Source organism: Lupinus angustifolius, chromosome LG16 (assembly GCF_001865875.1).
Source record: "Lupinus angustifolius cultivar Tanjil chromosome LG16, LupAngTanjil_v1.0, whole genome shotgun sequence".
Classification (NCBI taxonomy): Eukaryota; Viridiplantae; Streptophyta; class Magnoliopsida; order Fabales; family Fabaceae; genus Lupinus; species Lupinus angustifolius.
The window spans coordinates 2422869-2446702 of NC_032024.1; the positions used below are offsets into that span (position 1 = coordinate 2422869).

Below are 23834 nucleotides of genomic sequence, written 5' to 3' on the forward strand. Positions count from 1 at the left end.
GGTCCCATGGTCTAGTGGTCAGGACATTGGACTCTGAATCCAGTAACCCGAGTTCAAATCTCGGTGGGACCTTTTATTCCTATTTTTTAATTATTATCCATTCTATTCTTAAAATATTTGTTTCTGAAGACTTAGTAACACACTTTCTTCAAGAATCAGAACAATTGGCATGGAATACTCTCAATTCTCCCTCCCTGATATCAACTTCCATGGGTTTGAGAGATTTGTGTATGTGATAAGTGACAACTATTATGAACATTATATTCAATAAAACTCTTGTTCAGCTTAGAGTACCTAAAACTTCTATAGTCATATCAAATCTGTGAAGGGATACAGACATAGTTCCTTACTCTTCCACTTTTTACAACAACAGGTGTAACAATCTTTGCATCATATATTTTGAAATAAAGATCTCATTTTCAGTTAATGTTGTTTCATTCATACGTATAAGACTTAGACTATTATATTATATTATATATATATAGTGTTAAATAATAAGACTTAAGCAAATATGGCATAAAGTTTAAATATTATAAAAGCACGAGGTTCACCCATCTCTTTAATTACGTGTTTCCCTTTCTCATGGTGGGCCTTGCATACCTTAAACAACGACACCAACTCTTATACTTTAGGGTCTGATCAAAGATGATGATTCACATGAATTACAGCACCACCATAAATCTTGCACAATATTAAATTCACGTGACCCACTTTTAGTGCTTTCTAATCTACTCAACTGTCCAAGTTTTCGAGTTGTAGATATTATCAAAATAAGTTTTATTTTTCTTTAGTAAAATATATTTCATATTGACACAAAGTTTAAGGATTTGTTACTATGCATCAAATTTGTTTGCCTCTATTGAGAGTTGAATTAATATCCATAACAACTCAGCTTCATTGACATTTTTTTAAGAATTTTTTTTAGCAAAGTTGGTCTAGTCTTATAATGATCAAAAGGTCACAGTTCGATTGTTGTGAGCAACACTTATTGAAAAAGACAATTATACACCCGAAAAGATTAGTTACTTACTCAAATGGGTGAGGAGATATTATTGGTAGTTCCAAAAAAGTATATTTACATTTTTAAATATCTATATACACTCTTATTAACCAATTATACATAGGAATAAAAATATGATTGTTGAATAGATAAGTCCATATTTGAAAGTAATGTTTTTTTCTTGAATTTGAAGGAAATGGAATAAGAAAAGAGAAGAAGCATTTACTTGGTGGAGGTGAAGTTTGTGGCAGATGGTGGGGACAATAGAGTAGTGGTAGTGATATTTGTATTTGCAAGGACAGTTTGCAGTGAGAGAGACACAGAGGGACCAACCCCACTGACAACACTTTCAAAACAATAACCCATGGTTACAGTTCTGTCCTAACAGTAGCACTATATGTATATATATATATATATTATTGTCATGATCATGTGTCATCACCCTTAATAAGCCAAAACAACACTATCCCCTAGACACACTCAATCTAATCAATAAGTCCCCACCATTCTCATTTCCCCAACTTGGGGTCTTCAATTCAACCACAATCTCACATTAAATATAGTAATTAAGTATGGGAAAAAATAGTATCTTATCTATAACTTATCAATTTTTATATTATAACTATATCATCTATTATTTATATAATTATATTATATAAATAAATGGTTAATAATATTACTGGTTTATATATTTTATAGTGACAAATGTCATGATTTTATGTAATCAACTATGTTTTTAATTGAGAGTCTTATTATTTTAGTTGGGGTAACATATAGAGAAAAACTTACATATAAACATATATAATATGTCATATTTAGTACTTTTGCTTTTTTGTGTTATTATTAATGATTAAGTGTTTAATGTGTTGTTATGGTTTTATTGGTTATCTTGATATACACATGTATTCATGTAACTCTTTCTTTGTGAATAGGTGATTGTATTGATTTATGTAATTGATTGTTTATTTATGGGTAATTACTGCTCATTCATGTCAATGATAAATGAAAATAATTTGGATGAATCTCGTTAACCTTTTCCTTTTAAAATGTATTCATTTGAACCATTTAAAGAAAATATATATTGCATAATAACTCACATGAGAAGTTCACAAAGATAAAACTTAGAAAGCTTGAAGAAATTAAGAAACTTGTTACTTTTTATTATTATGTGCCATATCATGTTTAAACTGATTCAGTCCTAAACTTCTTCAATTGAAACAAATCAAATTTATTTATTGTTTTAGTCATGTTGTCGTGAGGGAGTACCGTATTTATTTTTCTTATATGAGTTTAACTCCTCTGCTCTTTTATGTGTCAATAGTAATGAGAATTAAATATAAATATTTTTTTACCAATTTTGTTTGATTTGGTTGGCTGATGTGGATTTAGATTAATATATATATAAGATATATATTTTATGGATTAGAAAACACTTTTTACTACTAGTACTATTTTACGTGTCATGTATAAATTTAATGACTTTTAAACCTTTTCAGTTGAAAAAGTTTATAAGCCTCTCTCTATTTTACATGTGGATAACATGGGCATGTAATTTTCTGAAGTACAGATTTGTCCATTTATGTAAAGACAAATAAGTCATAAATGTGTATTTCTGTTTTTTATGTACGTTCATATGCTTAGCTATGAGATTATCTGTGTGTTAAATGTGTCTTTATTTTGCTTGAGTCTAATGGGCGTATATCAACAGTGTCCTAATATTTGTGTAAGAAAATTAGTAAAGCAATTTAGATATAAACTATATATGTAAAATTTATATATCTAGATCGAATAAAATTGAGACTATAAAACAAATTCTGAGAACTTACGACTAACCTAACCATTATTTTTAAGGTTGTTCTTAATAGAATAAGAACATTCTCACTATGTTCTCTGTTATGTCATTCTTATTTTGTAAATTTTGTTTTAAATAAGAACCGTTCTTGTCCAAGAAAAAGTGAGGAAAGAGAACGAAAATTTGGCATGAATACAAAAGTGTAGGGTAGGTTGTGTTACTCAAATAAAAATAAAAATTATGTTTGTCGTTGTACGAAAAAAGGTAAATATTATTTTTATTTCATGAAGAATTATAATAAATTATGAAATAATATGTGAGACAAAAATAAGAATAAAATTGATATTGTCTATTGTGGTAAGTAACGTATAATGATTACTTCCCAATTAGTGGTTAGGAAATTGAAAATGTGACAAGTAGAGAGGTGCATTCTAATTTAAGTATTTAACTAATCCTTTTTTATGTATTATTTGAGTTCTAGGTGATAGAAACATTAAAAGGACAGAGATAGTGACCAGTCTACAATATATATCTATTTCCTACACCTGTTTCTATATCTTTTTCCCATTTTTGATTATTTTCAATTCATTGGTATTAATGCATCGATGATGATGATGAATATGTCTCTCTCAATCCATTATCTGTTGAAATGTCAGTGAAATGGTGTGGTGTAATGTTATGGATGTAAGGTTACATAAGAGTAATAATAGGCCATCAATTTCTGTTCACACATTATACAATGGAAATGCTGAAATTGTGTCAGTACTGTGTCTTATGAAGGGTCAGATTCTACTGTGTCTTAATCCCACTTTCTTTACTTCACACATGCTTACGTTAATGCATGCCCAACAACACACGCACATGTATCACTACTATTATCTTACCCACCTCGTTTCTATTGCATGCATTCAACATAACTTCATATTTTACCATATGAGAAATCTAAATTTGATTTCTTCAAATAATACTACTTAATGTGAGCTGAAATTTCACTATAGCATATGAAAGGAAATAGGGAAAAGTTGAATATATGGTTCTTATTATGGCCGAGTAATTGTAGTTATTTTATAATAAAGTTAAGAGGATAAAAATATATGTTTCCTATTAGGCTTATTCATTTGAACTTATGGGGAAATAGGAAGGAATGGTGAAGAAGTTATTTTTGTTGTTTGGACCGCAAGGATAGAAAAAAACTATAGGACCCATGATGTTGATTGTGTTTTTTTATACTATTAAAGGTCTCGTCACTCTATGGGTAATGAACTAATCCATTTTAGAGAATATGATTGTGTCTTCTAACAAGAGTTTTTATCAGGAATTGAACTATTGATCTTTTGACCTTACACAACTATACCAACGAATCTTGTTGGTGATGTTGAATGTGTTTGTTTCTCCCTAAAATCGAGAAAAAGTAGTAGAAAATAGTGTGCAAAAAGTTAAGGTAAATAAATATGGCCAACGATCCATGCCACAACCCGTGTAGGGTTTCTATTTTGAACTTTAACTTTAATTCGTTTAGTAATTGATAAAAAATGCTTTTAAAATTCTAAAAAAAATAGCAACTGAAATATTATGGAGAAAAAAGAGAGCATCTAATGATTTCGAGAAATGCTTTTGGTGGTTAGAACTTGAGCAGAAAAAAAGAAAGTATTTTGCTCCTTTGCACAAGAATGGATTTTGTTCCAAAAAGCATATATAAAGGTGGTGGTGGACATAAAAAAAAGAATAAAAAGGTAATTGAATAGGAAAGGAGAAAAGGGTATTTATGAGGAGGTATATCTATGAAAATTTCAATCATTCCATCCCAATTGAGAAGTAGAAGTACAACTAAAATTATACTTTCCTTTTTCTTTTTTGGTGATAGACAAGTCACAAGACAAGATTTTGTGTCTTGGGAAAAGATAAAAGATAAAGTTAGGAGAGACTGAAAATGATAGATCTCTATGAATATTTTGGTTCATTAATATACATGTGGGTCACTGAACCCATATTAAGCAATACTTTAATAATAACACCTACCATAAAAGTTTTGACAAAATAAAAGACAAGATAGTGGAAACTGGATCAGCATATGAGGTGATGCTAAGTTTATTCAGATGCAAATTTTGTGTTTTATCATTCTATTATGTTTAACCTATATTTAGAATAACTAAGAAATGGGAAGTGAATAATCTCAACATTCTTTTAACTATGAGCTTAATTAAGGATATTTGTTCAATTTAAAGTTTTGAAAATCTTTGCTAAATTTTGTATAGAATTGATCGGTGTTAAAGTGTCCATTCATTAATACCTCTATTGCTATTTGGTAAACTTGTACTAGTAGATTCGACCATTAATTCCTACACACGAAACTATGACAAATTTTGACATCAAATCTACCAAATTATTGGTGTAATAAGTTTAACTTTTTTTTAAATCCAAATATAATATAGTAATCATTACTTTTTTATCAACACGTACTTACTTCCTTGTTTTAATTAGGTAAAAAGTATATATAGTTAATGTATTATATATAACATTTATTTTAAATAAAAATATAATATATGTCAATATTTATAGGATTAAATTAGAATGGAGTGATTGCGTTATCAAGTGTGGAATTTTGCCTTATTAAACAAATATTTTTATAATAATTAACTTACCTTAAAAGTTATATACAGTAACAATTGATTAAAATATAATTAATAACCTTAAATAAAAGTAATATACTTACTTGTTTTTAGAATTAGTTTCATCATATTAGATATGCAGTTTACTTAATAAATTATTGGTCAAATCATTATATTACTGTATCAATGTTCCAGCCGATATAGTTGGTATTAATAATAGTGATTGTGAGCTATTATCTTTCATTAAGATTAATGTAAAAATACTTAGCCATAAGTAGTGTATCTAATTAATCTCATATAATATCTATTTTATTTAATATATACCAAAGTAACCAAAACTTACCAAGGTTCTCTTAGAAATATTTTGAATAGGAGGATAACAAAAGTTTCGTGTGATGCAAGTTTTGAAGGAGGGGTGGGGACAAAGAATTTATACAAAAAGAAAGTGATGATATAGTAAAAGGGTGAGTAAATTAAAAAAGAGAAGAGGTGATGAATAAAGAGAAAGAGAGAGGACATAAGGAAGCATCCCATTATGAAAATGGTGCATTGTAGTGGTACAAGAAACAATGATGTTGATTTGACATAGGAAACTTTATCCTTTGCCCATGATGTTATGGTGCCCTTGTTCTTTTAAACTAATATATATTTTTTCTCTTTTTTACCTATTTGCTTTCACTCTATGGGGTATTTTAGGGCTACCTCAACTTTGAAGACTTTTTGGTGCCCCTTCAAACCAAAATAATGAAAGCAAACAAAAGAAAACCACTCATCTTAGTCGTTTCTAGAATTGATGCCCACTTATATGGTCATATTCACACACCATACACCATTGGTGTGTGTGCCCACACTATTCAATATTCATGCTCCCATTACTACTTTCCAAACACTAGGATTTATTTCTCTTTCTCTTCCAACTACTATTCACTCAAAGGTTTACTAAATGGGGGACACCTTACACACATATCTCTTGTACTTTTTCTTTCTTTTAAAATAGAATATTTTATATATCTCATAATCATATTTGGTCGTAAATCTAGAAAATGTTCATTTTCTTTCTCATTTTCTCATTGCATAATTATTGATGATTATATAATATAGTTCCTTTTTATATATTTGAAAGTTGAAGGTAAGTATATATTACCTATTTACCTTGATATATTAGTCTTAACCATAAAAAATAATTACACAATGATCTTCAATTATATCATTCAAATCAATCTACTAGTATATCGAACCTTAACAAATCGGTTTGATAGTTACAAATTGAAATAATATCTCTCAGAAAACTATGTCTCTATCTAATAAAATTACACCAACTAATATAATATAGGAAAAAGAATTCCATGATTACATATTGTCACAAAAAAAAAAAGAAGTTAGCAAGAGGTAGGTGTAGTTGGTTAAATATAAAATATGAGTTTAACATACACATATCTAAAGATGTTTATATTAGATTTTTTTTTATTCACTAATATTTTACAAATTTTATATATTACTACTGCATCATTTAATATTCATGTTTATTATTATTTTTTGAAAAAGTAATATAAATGAATGGTGAATGTATTAATTATTTATAAATTTTTATACTACATTATGTAGATATTACATTCTTTTTATATTGTCGTACAAGAATGTTACTTTTATTAAAAAAATAATAACAATTAACATACAAATCATGTATAAATTTATAACACTTTCATTCAAGAGTATATGACAATTAACATATGATATTAACACATAAATTGTAAATAAAGCATTGATAATGTAAGATATCATATCTCCTACACAAACTATTTTCTCAAATATAATTTTGGGTAATAATCCAATTTTGTTCCTTTTGGATAATATTTTACAAACAAAAGTAGATATTTTCTTATCTCTTAACACGCCTTACCATTTACATTATATCTATTACGTATATGATTGTATTACATAGTATCTTCTAATAATAATTAATTCCCATAATATTCAGTAATTGGTATGAAAAATCAACAAATCCATATTTAAATATATAAAAAAAATCAAATAAATGTATCAATAAAGCCAGCCAATAGAACAAGGTTCTATATAAAGAAAAGAATTATAAAATCTATTTCCTTCATTTCTAACTATCTTTTTGGTAATTTAGAAAATATAATAAATTAAAACTATCTCTCTCTAATTTTTTTGATATCCTAATAATAAAATATAAATCTTAGTTGTCCTAATAAGAGAGATTAACATGCACACTAGCATCTATTCTAGAATCACACATAGGACAATTGTGAATAGTGGACCCACAATTTGTGCAAAGGCAAAGATGCTTGCATGGAAGCAACAAAACTATTGACTCCCTCACCCCACAATTCTTACACTTATTCCTACCACCACCAACGGCTACCGACGCTGCCGTGTCCTCACCGGCCTCCGCCACACCATTGCTTCCACAACTTGATTGAGCATCATCCGCCACCGCCGCTGCCGCCGCCACGTGGTTGTCCTCGCCTACATGGGCTAGCAATTGTTCCAAATTGCTACGTAGGTAGTTGGCTGTTGTTTCATTTGTTTGTGCTAGCTCCCTCCAAATTTGATTCTCTACACATAAATTCTTCACTTTTTCTTGAAGTGTCATATTCATTTTCTCTATTCTTTGAAACTCTTCATCTTTTTCTCTCAATTTCTTAGCCATTGCTTCTTGGATTGTCCCTAGTAACATACTTGATTGCCTCATCTTTTGTTCCTCCAACCCCATTCTCACTTTTTCTGCCTGTTTTTCAAATTCAAATCATAAAACACATTAATTAATCAGAAAAAAAAATCATAAAATAATAAAAACCCATCATTATTTTAAGGTAAAGTTTGAAATTTTATCATACCCTTTTCAGTTACTACTAACTTTTCATACTTGAACAGTTTCTACCTTTAACTCACAAAATTGTACTTTTGAAACAAAAAAAAAATGTAAATTTGAATTGAAAGATGGAGAAATTACATGATGGGCAAGTACACTTTCAATCTCACATTGCTGTTGATTCTGGATTTGATATAGAACATCTTGGTCTATAAAAGATGATTGATGTAAAAGCTTGTTCTTTTGATGAACTGGGAGAGAGGTTAACTCAGTAGTGAAGTCTCTAGGTCTCTTTCTTTGAAGAGGGATATTATGGCATGTTAAACCACTATCTGCTTTGTTTGCATCACAAACATTGAATTGGTAAAATGGCATAAAAGGTTGAGCCATTTTTCCAGGTAGATTCATAGCTGTAGAATCCATTTGAGCATTATTGTATATACCAGAATACAATAGCTGATGTTGTTGTTGTTGATTGTTATTTGGTTCTCTACACAAACAACAAACATGAACACACATTAGCAAAACTTGAAAACAATATATTAACCAACAAGTAACAATAAATACATAGTATATGGTGAGTTTTTTGTGTGTACCTAGTAGTGAATAATTGATGAGAAGGTAATAGATTCATGTAAGTAGCTTCAACTGCCATAGGTATAGTTGTTTAGAGTGAGATTTTATGTGAGATTTGGGTGTGTGAGTGATGAAGAAAGGAGTAAATATATAAGAAGAAGATGAGGTAGAACATGCAATATATGTGGCGAATACTAGGGACGCTGAATGAATGAATTGAATGAATGAATGGGATCTGTGTTTATATTAGGCTATGGTTTTTGTGGGTGTTTTATACACATAGAAAGTCAAAAGCATCTTTTCTAGATATATAAAATTTCAGCACATTTTATGGAAGAATAAATAAATTATATATGATTATAATTAAAATTTAATTTACTATCCTTTTTCTATTACCAAAAGATAAAAGCATGGATTGTCAGATTTGGTCTATGGGATTGGATTCTTTTAACTTATTCCCTACTTTCAATCCCTCTGGAAATTAATTCCATTATTTTGACTATTTTGATTTAATATTAAATATGCATATTGATTATGTAACAAAAACATGTTAATAATGATAAACAATAAAGCATAATAATCTCTAAGTATTCCTTACAAACGAAATTACTCTTCATTAACTTTCCATATTTTAAGTGACAGCTTCCTCTGCCAATGTCAACTATCATATTTTTTGTATTATTAAGAGTATCTCCACATTTAGGTAAGAAATTAGGGATGTGGATGCTCCTATTAATAAGTGTATGTAGCTTCCAAAAATCTAATTTTTAACATTTTAGTTGTTCTACGAATCTAGCGAAATCTTACATTATTACACAATTATACATGAGATAAAGAATCAAACCTTTAACTTTTGGGCAAAGAACTGAACGCTTACCCATTTAACAAGATAATTATCCCTAGTTTTGAAAAATATATATTAAATAATATAAAAGTTTGATATAAATTAATTCATATATGTAACTATGAAAAACAAAGAAATAGGAAATGAACAATATTAGTAAAAAATAGTATAATCGGAAAATCAAATATATATGTATCAAACTCTTAATATATAAAAAGATTAGAAAAAAATCATTAAAAAGTTAAAACATAAACAGCAAAAATAAAACTGACAGTATAAAATCAAAGTCATATTCTTACAGTTTTTTATCCATAAATTTCATATGGAAAATAAATAATTAGATGTGTATAATAAGTATGTCATTAATTAGACAGCATTATATTTTTAATGATCGAAATAAATCCATCATGAAGTTCAAGAAAATAATTATGAGAACAAAATATGGATGATAATCATTATTTTCCGCTCAATTTAAGGGGAGAAAATATCATTCGTAATATAAAAAAAATCATTTGAACCTTCAATTTTTTGTAAAAAAAATTAGAATTCTCTTGATTTTGCTGAAAACATCGTCACAACATTCTTTGAATTAGCATCATGATATTTGAAAACATTCATCTTCATAAACTTTTCACATTTATACTATTTGTGGATGGTTCAAATGAATCCTCTTTGAAATCTATGACTTTTAAAATAAAATAAGCGTGTTTACTATTAGAATGAATCCAAATTAGTTCAAATGAAATTAGCAAATTCTATTAGGTATGCTTATAAAAAAACGTTTTTCTAGCCTCGGCCGAGGATAAACATTAAATCTCAATCAATTTTTTATTAATTTCAAAATATATTAATGCTTAAATTTAACTCAATAAAAATGTTTTATATCTTATCTGTTAGCCAATCTTTATTTCTTTATCATTTAACACTAGCCTTTTTTGTACTATCCCTAAATAATTTGTTATTAATTTATTAGTTATAATTAAGTTTTAAATAAAACTGACATCACATATAAGAATAATGAATAATGAACTGGCAATAAAAAAAATTATATTAAAATTACACGAATATTAAACTAAAGATTTAATATGTATATACTGACCGTGTAAATATTTTTACACTGTCAATAAATCATTCACCATTAATTTATTAATTATTATTGTCTCTCAAACAAAAGTAATACAAATTAACAGTAAATGATGTGCTGACAATATAAAAAATTTTACACTATCATTATATAGATTTTAAACTCTTAAACTAAAACTAACATAAAATCATATTTTCTTTTTCTTTTTTAAAGAGTCTATTTTGTAATCTAATTTGCCAGTAAAATAAGCACATATACAAATTTGAAAATTATCTATGGATATCCACCCAAATTACTTTTGCTTACAAATACTTTATTTTATAAGTGAATTGAGATTATGGGAGGAGAGAATTTTTGTGGACATACACATTTTTACTCTATCAATTTCTCTCTTCTCAACCAAACTAAAGAAATAATTTATTTCTTTTCAACTTATCTTTTTATCTCTTTTTTAACTCTACCCTACTAAATAAAGAATAAAAGATTTAATGTTAAGAATACCTCATTAAAAACATTTAAAATTAATATGTAGATAATCAAAAAACAACTATATTTATTTTCAAAGTAATTAAAGAAATTATAATAATAATACAATACTTCTTAATAAATTTGAAGAAAAACTAATTATATTAAATTTGGGAAGAAATAAATAAGGGTGTATCTTCCCACATAACCATAATAATTAATGTGACATTACTTGAAAGATGGCACGTGAAGGACTTAATTATTGATTAAAGAAAACGTAAAATATGAAGAGAACATGTGATATGGATGAGAGTGTGGGGTTACACGTGCCGAGTGCGTGACATGAGTTCCAAGGAGCCACGTACGTGGGTCCCATGTTCTTTTAAGCGGGACCCACTTATGTTGGTTAGCGGTTTCCCCGTTTTTGTAACCTTTGTCATTGTCACTGTGTTGTGTCTGTGTACGGAAATATAGGGGGAGTGAGTAATCTGGTGTGGTGAAGATACATCATATGTGATGTAGATGCATGGTCAACAATGGGTAGTGCTAGGAAGTTTGAATGCAACATTTTCTGACTTTCTGACTTTTCTACTTTTTCCTTCATCCAAGGTTCATTCATTGTTTGATTAGATTCAATTATTATAAAAATGTAATATTTATATAGAGGGAGAGTATAAAAATTTATATATACTTGATTACTTTTTTTTCTTTAAAAATTAATAATAATTAAACATAAATAATAAAGATTGCAATAACAGTGTATCAAACTTATACACTATAAATATATACATTTGTTTTCTCAAATTATAATCTTTGGTGCTTAAAATTTGGAGTTAAATGAATGTTCACGCTAGCTAGGTTACATTCGATATGATCATGAAATGGGGCACAGTTCTAGTCATGCATGGCCCATAATTCGGGGAAATTTGATTAAAAATGACATTTTACAAAAATGAAGGAGAATAATTTAAGTTTTATCTGTGTTATGAATTGGTCAAATTATTAAATTTCCATTGATTAAATCATGATAAATTATGACTCTGTTCCTATTAACTGTCAATTTTCAGATTTTTTTATTCATATTTATAGTATGTTGTTTTAAAATTTCAAAACAATTTATTTCTTGGTCAATTATATACCCTTAATTGTAATTGCATACGTGGTTTTATGTAAAAGGGAAAACAATTATCTTGGTAAAGTGAGGAGAGGAATTACAAGAAAAATAGTAACAATTTTATTACAAATAATCTTGTTTTCCTAATAAGTACACTTAAACCATAGACAAAAATGTTATGGGAATATTTCTTTTACTTAGAATTTTAGACATGAGTTGTAACACATTTTTTGTAGGAGAAAACATGAGATATTATGTTGAACAATTACAATATTTACCATTGGAATTAAGAGTAGAAATAGACTAGACAACATATAAGGGGCCTATTACTTCACATATAACAAATATGACTTTTTCAATAAATAAGTCAAACTCATATTTCTCATAGGATCTATTTAGTATAAAAGTTTAAAATCAACCCATCATCAGTGTAAATATTTTTACACTGTTGACACATCATCTACCATTGATTTGTATTACTTTTATTTGAGAGTCGATGATAATTAATATATGAATGATGGACGATTTGTTGACAGTGTAAAAAATACTTACACTCTCATTGTATACATATTAAATCTTAATATAAGGTGAGAGTCACACTTCTTAAAAAACTATTAAAACTAATAGGTGAACGTATATAATTTTATTTATATATTTATATTAATTATTTTATACAATATATAAATAAAAAAATGTAAATCATATTAACAGGCATTAGCTATTAGATTTGTCAACTTTAAGACAGATCAATTAGTCTATTAAATATATACCGACTTTTAAATAAGTTAATAGAAGAAATGTTTTAATTGAATAGATGTGAATAAAGTAACTTCCCTTTTTCCTCTTCTAAATCCGATTTGGAGTTTCATATATGGAAAAGAGGTGCAATTGAATTGTCATTTTCACGGAAACAAACAATCAACACCACCTCTTCTATTCCATTCCCATGCATAGATTTACATCAAACTTTCAATTTTCGACTAAAGATTGAACCTACATATCACATTGCCCTCAAATTAAATTTGATTGCTTTTGTGAAGTAAAATAATACAAAATGGGGTTTTTCTACATGTGTCTATGAGTTCATCTTTGATATTTAAAATAAAAAATCTTCAAATATGATATAATATTTAGTTTCCCCCCCTTAAGAACCCCTTTTATTGAAATTCTCACTCATCATGTTCACAATTTATGAAAACCATTGCAAATAAATAATTTTCAATATCAAATATGGTGATAACTATATAAGTTAAATAAAAAGGAACACTCACCCACCTTGTCCTAAGCCATCTAACATTACCAATTTGAAAGACTACATAAATTGAGATATTGAGTCCCATATCCACCTCTCACATCATCATTCTCCTCTATGTCATATGTTATAACTTTCTTCTATCATCAAAATAATTTATATCCCTTCAAAACCATACACTTAATTAACCTATTATCATTTTGGAACTAAACCCATATCATATAACAAAATAGTCTCCATAATGTTTCAATTAGAAGAAGAAAAACACAAAGCATCAAACTATAGATAAAGTATATATACTACTATAGATAATGACCCTTTTATCAAACTCTTAATATTTTATTTTTCTTTATCATGGATGCTACTTATGTTATTCATTAAATTACTCCAAGGGAAGCCAGCATTGGTGTCCTTGAAATCCGTAGATAAGTACAATTATTAAATTGCAAAATTAAATTTGTATTAAAAAGTATTAAATTGCGGGCTTGAAAATTGAATAACGTGCAAATTAGATGCTAGCCGAAGCAAACATGTTACATGTCCTTTTATAATGACAGCTCTAAAACCTAACTACTCAGACAAGTGGTTACATTTGCTTGTAAAATGTAGGCTTCGAAACATATATATGGACAAGACAACAATGTCAAGTGTTTTCAAAAGTTAATATACATGCAAAATTATTTTCGGACCAATGATCTTCTTTATTAACGGATAAACAAATATTTGATTTTACTTGTATTTTCAATTGTAAAAGTGTTATTCCATTATATCTAAAATGATACAAATATTTTATTATATTGTTATTTTTTTTTATCGTATTTATTTCTCCATTAACGGAGAAATTTTTACTCTTATTTTAGATGTCCAATTCAACAATAACCAGGAGAACACCCACAACTTTTCCAATTGGCCATATAATATTAATTTTAAGGTTTATTTAAGTCTTTGGTGTAGAAGAGATTAAAGTCATTTTAGCTTTAGTCTCTATAAGTTTTTGATTGCAATTAATCTTTAAATATAAAAAAATTGATTTTAGTTTCTATCTTAGGAAATTTTCACTAAATGTTTATGTGGCTGATAAAATACTACATCAACCTTACCACTCCGTGTGTAAAATGATGTGATTTGGTGTGATGGGTTTTGGTCCAAATAAGTTTAGTGTATTTTGCTTTTACGCCCTACAAGTTTTCTTTTAATAATTATGACAAGTTCTTAAAAATTGAAAGTTTTAATTTGGTCTATATCGTTAGGAAATATTCGTTAACTATCAATGTAGTTAAAGGAATGGTACATTAGACATGCCAAGTTTCCAAAATGGTTAGTTGGCACCACGTGGTTGATGGTGTGGAAAATGAAAAATAGACCTAAGCCAAAACATGGCTCAACTACCTAAACACGTTCGGACAGCTTGAGGACTTTGAATCCATAGCTTTGGTCCATACTTTAGCACGACTTGAGTATATAGGTAATTTTTATTTTTGATTAGGGCTAGAAACGAGCCGAACCGAGTCCAATCATAGCTTTGTTCGATAAGGATTGATTCAGCTCAAAATTCGATCCGAGTTATTTTTTTAGCTCAAATTCAGTTCGGTTAAAGTTCGTGAACTATTCAAGTCAACTCGAATGATTCATTTGGACAACTCAACTAATTAATTAAACTTTGAAACATACTTAAAAAGTTTTTTATATATAAATATAATCCTTTTTTATATATATAATAAAAATAAATATAAAAAAATTAGTTTATTTATATATATAAATATAAATCTATCAAATCAATTCATGAACCTAACGAGTCGAACTATATCCAACTTAAGTTCCAGCTCAAGTTCAACTCATTTATTTCATGAATCAAATTTATCAAATTAAATAACGAATCGATTTTTGAACGAATACCGAGTTGGTTCATTTGATTGCTAGCTATATCGTGTGGGAATCTAACTTTTCCTAAAATGAAAAACAACCTCATAAAACCATCCAATAGAATAAATAGCTTGGACAAACTACTCACATACCTTATCGAGATTCTTTAACTGAGATTCTAAAGCTTTTCAACATGTAATTGCTAATAATCAGTAAAAAACTTAAAAAACATATTAAACTTTTAAATACCAAAAGCATGCGTTGCCAACTCACATAAGTTTAAGGCTCGTGTGGCGTTTCGTTAGTCACATTTCCCTCAGCCAGATAAAAAAAATACTTTATTTTAATTTTATTTTACAAATATAAATAAATAATACTTTAAATCTACATGTCTAGATATAAGTGTATGATATATAATTGAGGACATTAAATTGAGACAAATGATCTCCATTCTAATAGGCGTATACGATGTTGTAACTACATCATTCATACATTATTTTGCATAAAAAGAAATTACATTTAATAAAAATATATATGCCAATGATGTGAATCTTTTACATTGTGAGAAAAAACAATTTTTTTCTTTTCTAAAATTATTTTTTACCCCCACATTTTTTAATAATTGTAATAAATAAAAATGATATAACTGTAAACTGTAAAAGTAGGGCACTAAGACATGTTTTTCAACCTCTATTAATATTTTCATTGAGCAGCCATGTGATGTAGCAAGATATGGATCTCCTTAAACTATTTCTTCATATAATTTAGGTATTGTTGTAAGATTTTGGATTACTATTGTACTAGGAAAATATCACATCAGAATGTAAAACCCACATGTGCTTTGATATAAAATGACATAAATTTAAGGTTGTGGAGCAACACAAACATAAATTTATACTATAAAAATTTAACATGTTTTTTATAAATATATCAATTACTAATTTGCAGTAAGGATTAGCCGAATCTTACATAATATAAATTACCTACAAAAAACTTATAATAACAATATTTATGTATCATAATAATAAATGAAGTTAAAAGTTATTATTTTGCATAAGGCTTTGGAAATTGAATAAATAGAATAAAATGTTTATAATTTCTAAAATTTGAATATATTTTAAAATTAATCTACTCAGAGTAAAAAACAAATATATAAATATAATATAAATAAATATTAAAAGTATTGGGATCCCTGCATAAATCAGCATCATGATGCTACTTCTTAAAAAACTTATTTTATCCAAAAAAATTAAGAATTTTTTCTTATATAATTATTAGCGTCAAAGTTCAAGACAATTTTAATTTATTTTTCCCCAATATATTCTTATCTTTATTATTATAATGAGGAGGGAATGTAATAATAAAGTGGAAATGGGAATTGAGAAAGATATAACAGAAAAAAAGATGACTAATTTTGTTAAAAGATATATGATTTCCTTGATAAAAAAATTAAAATGACATTTATAAAAGAATATATGGAGTAAAAACTAAAAAGAAACATGTATCTAAATCATAGTAATGTATGGAGCCCTTTCTTTGGTGCAAATTTGAAGTGGGTAACTAAATCATAGTAATTAATAGAATATAATAAAGATTTCTCTATAATATAGTGTTATATGTTATCTTATGTTAACGAAAATATGATATATTAATTAAAAAAATTAAATTTTTTATTATTGTTGTTATTTTTTTATTATCATTGACATGAAATAAATTATGAGATAGAATTTGGGATATGAGAGAACAAATAAAAAGGGAGAGGACAAGGTCCCATAATGTTAAAGATTTCTGACTTTTATTTAACTTTATAATAAATTATAATCATCCTAATAGAAAAAGAAAGCAGATCTGATTATTTTAATTGCAATGCCTAATCTAGATTAACTGATTTGACCCCATTGTGTCTTATTCATTCACACTTCCTTAACCAACATTGTTATTACTTTAATCTAAAGTTAATGCTACATTAGTGCAAATCTTTGATGTTTTATAGGTACAATTATCTTCCTTGATTTCAAGAGTTAGTATCATCTCCAATAATAGAGAGATAAATATATCATAAACAATATGAAAATACGCAAAGCAAATAAAAATTTGTCTATCCAGTACTAAAGAGGATCATGATTCCTGTTTCATCATATGTAATTAAATTATGTGGATGTTTATAATAATAATAATTTCTCTTCAGATTCATGTACGTATTGTTTTGCACATAAAATAAACTAATTAAACAAAGCTTGAGTATTAGAAAGGTAAGAAACCCATTTAAAACAAATATAAAAATATACTCTATATTTTAATTTTCATGAAGCAATTGATGATTCGTTAAGTATTTTGATTTGCTGTTTTGCTTCAGAAAGAAGATAAGATCTCATTAATTAATAGTGCCCTACGTACTCAATAGGTGATAAAAATAAGGACATCATCTTGCCCAATAATTGTCACAAAAAACAAACTTGAGTACTTATACATGATTTTGTTTTTACATCAAGAAGTTATATGATGTGGGATATTATATCACATGTGTTGTCTCAGACCAATGATAACGAAGTAAAAATAACAATAGTAATGAATGCTTAATTTTCTTTTAATAAATATGACATGTTTTTATTGATTCGAGATATTATATGAGATAAACTCTGAGACAACATATTTTTATTCATATTTAATATGCTTAACCATCCTTGATATAATTCCTACATGGGTATTTTTTTGGTGCAAGACATTAACTATACATTTGCCTTTCTCAACTCATTTTTTTTGGACAAGGACTTTGTTCTTTCCTCTTTTAAGATGGTAAATATTTCTTAAAACATGGAGTGTGAATCAAACCCATGTTTGAATTGAAATTGAAATAAGAACAAAATTAAATATTAGAACTAACCAAAAAAATTAATTGTAATAAAACCAATTAATGTAGCCAAATATTATTAAAAAAGTGGAAATGTATTATTTTTGGATAGCCAAAGAAATAGTAGATCCCCCTTACTATGAGAAGGCGAATAAGAACATTAAATTGAAGGAGAGGACAATTTGTACCCTAAAATAATGGAAGGACAATTGAATCTTTTGCTTTTATTGTTCAAAACTTGTATGTGGACACTCCACGAGTTATTATTAATGGTGCAGGACCAAGCTAAAGTCCAAAGAAGAAAAAGAGAAAAGAACAAAATGCTTTGGTAACATATCAATAACATACATTTCTCTTTCCACATAGTTATGAATTTCTTTAATGCTAACTTTAAGGGTTGTCACAACACCCATGTGACAACTTCTTCTCCCAAATCAATAAGATGCACTTAGCTTTTTCACCCAGTTCTTGTTTCTTTTATTCTTATTGATCAGAAAATATAAAATTGATATATATTAAATTCATATTTTAATTTTTTAAATACTGAAAACAAGGATACATAGAGTGATCTAAACTTTGTAAAGAAATATATTTCCAGCGTGTTGTGGCTTGCATGAGATTAAATTTAAATCACAGTTTTCAATTGACATCATTATATTATGGGGATGTTAACAATTGTACTTGAGACATTATTTAAGGGAGGTAAAAAAGTTAGTTTGTATTAAAAAGTGATGTATTTTATATTTAGAGAAATCCTGAACTTGGATTTCTAATTACTCAACTTATATTTCTTAAACAATATCCTTATAACAATTATTAATATGATAATCATGTTGATATGCACTTATTAATATAATAATCATGTTGATATTGGATGATATATTAGGTTTTCCATAATTATTTCACATAATGGTCTAATGATCAATTATCATCTTGTTTTTGTATATAAAAATTAATTTAATTTTCAAGAACTATGTCTAGATGAATAACATGATGAAATATCCTTCTTTTCCTAGAACTTTCTTGCAAATACAACTATTGTTGCCAAAAAAATTCAGAAAACAATTCCAACTTTCTAGCACTTACATGAACAAGAGAAATGTTAGACATTTGATGAAACATTTTTGCCAATTATCATAATTGGACACATTCTTTTCAAGGGTAAATGGATAATTAATTGTGTTTCATAGAGCTACACTTTAAAAAAAAACATCACATATAAATTAAAAAAATAAACTGGACTACCATGATGCTCTAAGAATTTTCAGTTTCAAATTTCATCCATAGCCTTTTTTATAGTTGTTGTAGATCTAGAGAAATGATTTAGGTTCAAATTCTAGCACCATCTAAATAATGACCAAAATTTTCATTTTAAGATTTAAATTTTGTAATAATATGCTTCTTATAAAAGCTGATTATTTGTGTGATCACAATCAACTTCTATATATAAAAAGCAATTTTTTAAAATTACAGTTAATGGGTTGGCGATAATTTGAAACTTTGACACTTGTTTTTATTATACAAATTCATAAAGTGAAAAATTTAGACATATTTTTCGATAAGACATATTAGGGGTAGGACATGTATGGGGTATACTTAATAGTGTCATTTTCAGTAACTATACCCCATTTATTTAAAGCTGATTTAGACCATTTCATTTGCTTGACCCTTCTCACAACTTGTGTATTTATTTATTATAGTGGTTCACATCTATAAAAGGATCATTTTAACTTAGAAGCAAGGAATCAATTATTTATATAATTTTTTTGTCTTGTTGCGTCTAATTATTTGTTAATTAATTACTATAACTTAGATTAGATTATAAGTCTATTATTTCTTGCTAATGTCTCTCAAAATGTCAACTATTTTCAGTTATTGTTCTTCACCTGACTTGACCCTTTGAAGTTTGAAGCAGCCTAGTTGATGTTGACTTTCTCAAAATCATTTGATTTTTTCATACATGATGTCTACACATTGATAAAATGTATATACGATTTCATATTGTACCTTAAAATATCTATAAGTAGTTAATGAAGTAGTGTAAGACCCTATTAGATTTTTAGATAGGTCAAAAAGTTTAAAGTTTAATTATTGAGAACAACACATGTTGAGAGAGACAATCACACATCTTAAAAGAGATTAGCTCGAAGATGTCATGATTATACCAAAAAAATGAATGGTACCTTAGAATCAAAGTTAAGCATTGCTAAGTTTCTTTTATTTTGAAATGTGTTAAGACTTAAAAAATTCATTTCTCACAAGCCACCCTGACAAATTTATATTGGTTTTTTCTTTTGTTTTCTTCATCTAAATGTATTGGTAGACATGAACAAATGGAGGGTCATAATTGTCCTTGATTGAAGGGAGTGCCTTGCGTCATTTGGTTACAAATCTGGGTTAGACAATAGAATCAGAAATATTTAGCTAACTTAGACTTTGACTTTAAATGGAGGGTCATTTTTTACTATGTTCAACTATTGAAAATTTTGAGGTTCTAGTTGAATATAACATTTGGTCTCTTTTCCTACTGAGACAAGGACCACAAACAAAACCACAAATGGTGAAATGCTTAGTATGAATTGGGTCATTCAAAGTAAGAGCCCATGCAACACATTTGTTGAATTATATGAACTTTCCAGCTTCCTACAATACATGAGTTTGAAAATCTGGCTATTTGATTTGTCACAATAAGTGTGGTTCTTTAAAGTTCCGATCTTGAAATTATCACTTATGTCATAAGTTAAATTTGTTTACGAGTTAAGTTTTAAAGGGAAATAATAGAGAAAACGAAGTCATTAGAACCATGAGTCATGGCTATCAACATTCTCTTTCATTCCTTTCTCTCGAAAAACAAAATAAAAAATGAATTTGTTTGCAAGTTGAATTTTGGAGGGAAGAAAAAGAAATACAAGTGTATTGAAATATACTTATGATATGACATGTTCAATTTCTTTTTCTTTGTTTCCAAAACCAAACTCACAAAAATCTTATGCAATTTGAGGGCTAGTTTTATAATCATATTTTTCTCATGATAAGACTAAGTTGATAGATATACTACTTATTCTAACTCAACGCATCAAAATGAATTAAATAAATTTTCAGTCTTCCTTTGAGAGTTTTATTCTCTATCTTTTTGAGTTATGACCATGAAAATATATATACACGTGAAATGTTTGTTTCAATTCCCATGGATAAGGTCAAGTAATTGAGGGTTTGCTAGTGATTTTGAACATTTGCCTAATGCTAGTGTAATAATTGGATTGATAATATTGATTGCTTCACTTGTTATGTTTTACATTTGTTGTAAGAAATCTTCAATTGACCAAGTTCATGGAGCTATTAATGTACATAACACCAAAGCAAAAAAGCAACTATAGTTTGACTGGTAATAATGAAACAACATTGAAAAGAAGTAGGTGATAGGCATATATGAAGCTGGAAAAGCTTAGTCTCTATAAGGAGCACATTCGTTGTCCCACACTTTGTGTCACTCCATGTACCATGGGTTTATGATTGATCAAGAAAATACTTAATAATTAAATTTTAACTTAAATATATTTTTCTGATCAATCACAAGCTCATGACACATGGAGTGACACAACAAATGTGTACTCGTCTCTATATTCTAATAAGCTTACAATGGAAATTGAGAAAAGGGTGTGTGCCCTATAGTTTATAACTCAACTAATTTTGAAGTTGTATAGGTTTGATTGTATGATGAATCTAGAATCATAAAAGAATAAGATAAGGAAACAAGGCACTAATTTCATTTGCATGATTGATGACATTATAATAATGCAAATAGAAATTGAACTTCAATGGACAACTCAACTTATATTATCAAAAGCATTTTTAAGTAGAACAAAGTGTGCACAGCATACAGAGTTTGTTGTCTTTTAGTTTTTACTACATATACAAAGCCATTTGATATACTTAGATAACTTTCCTCATAATCACAAGATTGAAATACCAAGATAAATATGCCTCTGAGAATGGTGCTTATTTTCCACAGTTGAATCCTCGACACACAGAGAGGATTATTATGAGGATCAGTGCTATCAAAATTCCCAATACAATCAGCTTTATCTTCATGTTTTGCAGCCACATTTTTCTACGAATATTGGTTCCTGAAGTCCTGAAATCTTGTGCCTGGAAGAGAACATTCTCAAAAATTGGCAAAAATGCATGCCCATATTCAAAACAGAAAAGTAGAAACGTGAATTTGAAAGAACTTTTCTATTTGTTTTGGTCATAAACTGTAAAAGGAAAAGCAACACACAGCAGTTCTTTTCCTTAAATATAAACTGATCTTAAACTGTGCTCTATAAAAAAAATTGATTTTGCCAACTAAGGTTGATCACTTGATCCCGTTGGTAACAAATTCGTTCATAGCCCATAAAGTCGTGAGTTCAAATCCTAATACTAGCATGAGGACCTCGTGAGTGGGTAATTTAAAATACCTCTATAAGCGCACTCATAGAGTCGTGAGGCCTACCCTAGCAAGCCCCGGAGACCCAACTCCCTTTTGATGATAGACATTGTTGTAAAACTACTATATGTATTTGTATATCTCCCATGCTTATCTATAAAGAAGATTGTCAGATAGTTCATGTAACTTCTTTTTGCCGTATGTTACTGTTAACTAATAAATAGTATTACCAACTTACATGCTTACAAATTGAATAGAAAATTTAAAAGAGGAGTTCCGAAGATAAGAGATTGTAAAAAATGTATTACTCATATAAGATAATTTAGGCTACATACTTTTTTTCATGAAAGTATTAATGTTCAAGATTTATTCAAGATACATGGTGGACACCCCACTTAGCCAACACCCATAATGACTAGACATCCTTATTGATGGGTGTATAGAAAACTTCCACACGGGGAGAAAGATGTCAAATAGACTATAAATTTTGTTAGTTTTTTATTACACATGAATTGATTAAAGGGGAAGATAAGGCTCATTTCAAATGAGCCTAATAAAGTGAGAATGTAAGAGTATATCTGCATTTGATTAGCTAAAGTAGCTAAGATCACAATGCAATTTAGCTAATCAAGTAAGAGTGTGTCTACCATTGATTAGCTTAAGGGAGTTAAGAGCTTAATGCACTTTACCTAATCAAGGTATATCATTACTTGTCCTCTTTATACTCAAGTTAAGTTTACGGCATTATTATGGACATACTTCTTCTAAAGGCGGAAAATATAGTTAATCCTTCATTCCTTTGTTTTGAAATCTTCTTTGTGAAGAGCCTCCAAGCTTTTTCAAATGGTGAAAAATATAAGTTCATATGATGTCTCTTAGTGTGTGTATATATACATGAATGTATTGGTAAAATACAATTTGTTACATATTGATAATAGTAGGTGACCATAGTAAGTCCCATCAGTAACCATCTATGAAGCCCAATACTCAAAAAAATGGAGGATACTCATGAATCTGGCACTAATGTGCATGAGATGAGATGCTTCCAAATTCGTATCTAGAAAGTATTCTATATTTTATATTAAATTTATATTTTTTATCAGATATTTTCAAATACTA

At 27.9% G+C, this 23834-nt stretch overlaps 1 protein-coding gene and 1 non-coding gene across 3 annotated transcripts; one reads left to right on the forward strand and one right to left on the reverse strand.

The window, feature by feature from the left end:
* TRNAQ-CUG lies at positions 1-72 on the forward strand. Its single transcript has one exon. It is a non-coding gene; the product is annotated as a tRNA-Gln (tRNA).
* Positions 7457-9054, reverse strand: LOC109328923 (E3 ubiquitin-protein ligase BOI-like). 2 transcript variants are annotated; one of them, XM_019562565.1, is made up of 4 exons: positions 8834-9054; positions 8557-8727; positions 8379-8499; positions 7457-8153 (listed from the first exon to the last, which is right to left on the reverse strand). In XM_019562565.1, the coding sequence occupies exons 1-4, from the start codon at positions 8890-8892 to the stop codon at positions 7611-7613; spliced, it is 894 nt and encodes a 297-aa protein (XP_019418110.1). In that variant the 5' UTR covers positions 8893-9054; the 3' UTR covers positions 7457-7610. The 2 variants fall into 2 exon arrangements, with proteins under 2 accessions (XP_019418110.1, XP_019418109.1); XM_019562564.1 differs by having other exon boundaries at positions 8379-8727.

Bases quoted from the DNA above. Each gene is read 5' to 3' on its own strand.
- LOC109328923 (XM_019562564.1), bottom strand. From the start codon at position 8,892: ATGGCAGTTGAAGCTACTTACATGAATCTATTACCTTCTCATCAATTA. The intron at 8,728-8,833 runs GTACACACAAAA...TTGTTTGTGTAG, and splicing joins CATCAATTATTCACTACTAG to AGAACCAAATAACAATCAAC. The intron at 8,154-8,378 runs GTAATTTCTCCA...TTTGAAAAACAG, and splicing joins AAAGTGTACTTGCCCATCAT to GCAGAAAAAGTGAGAATGGG.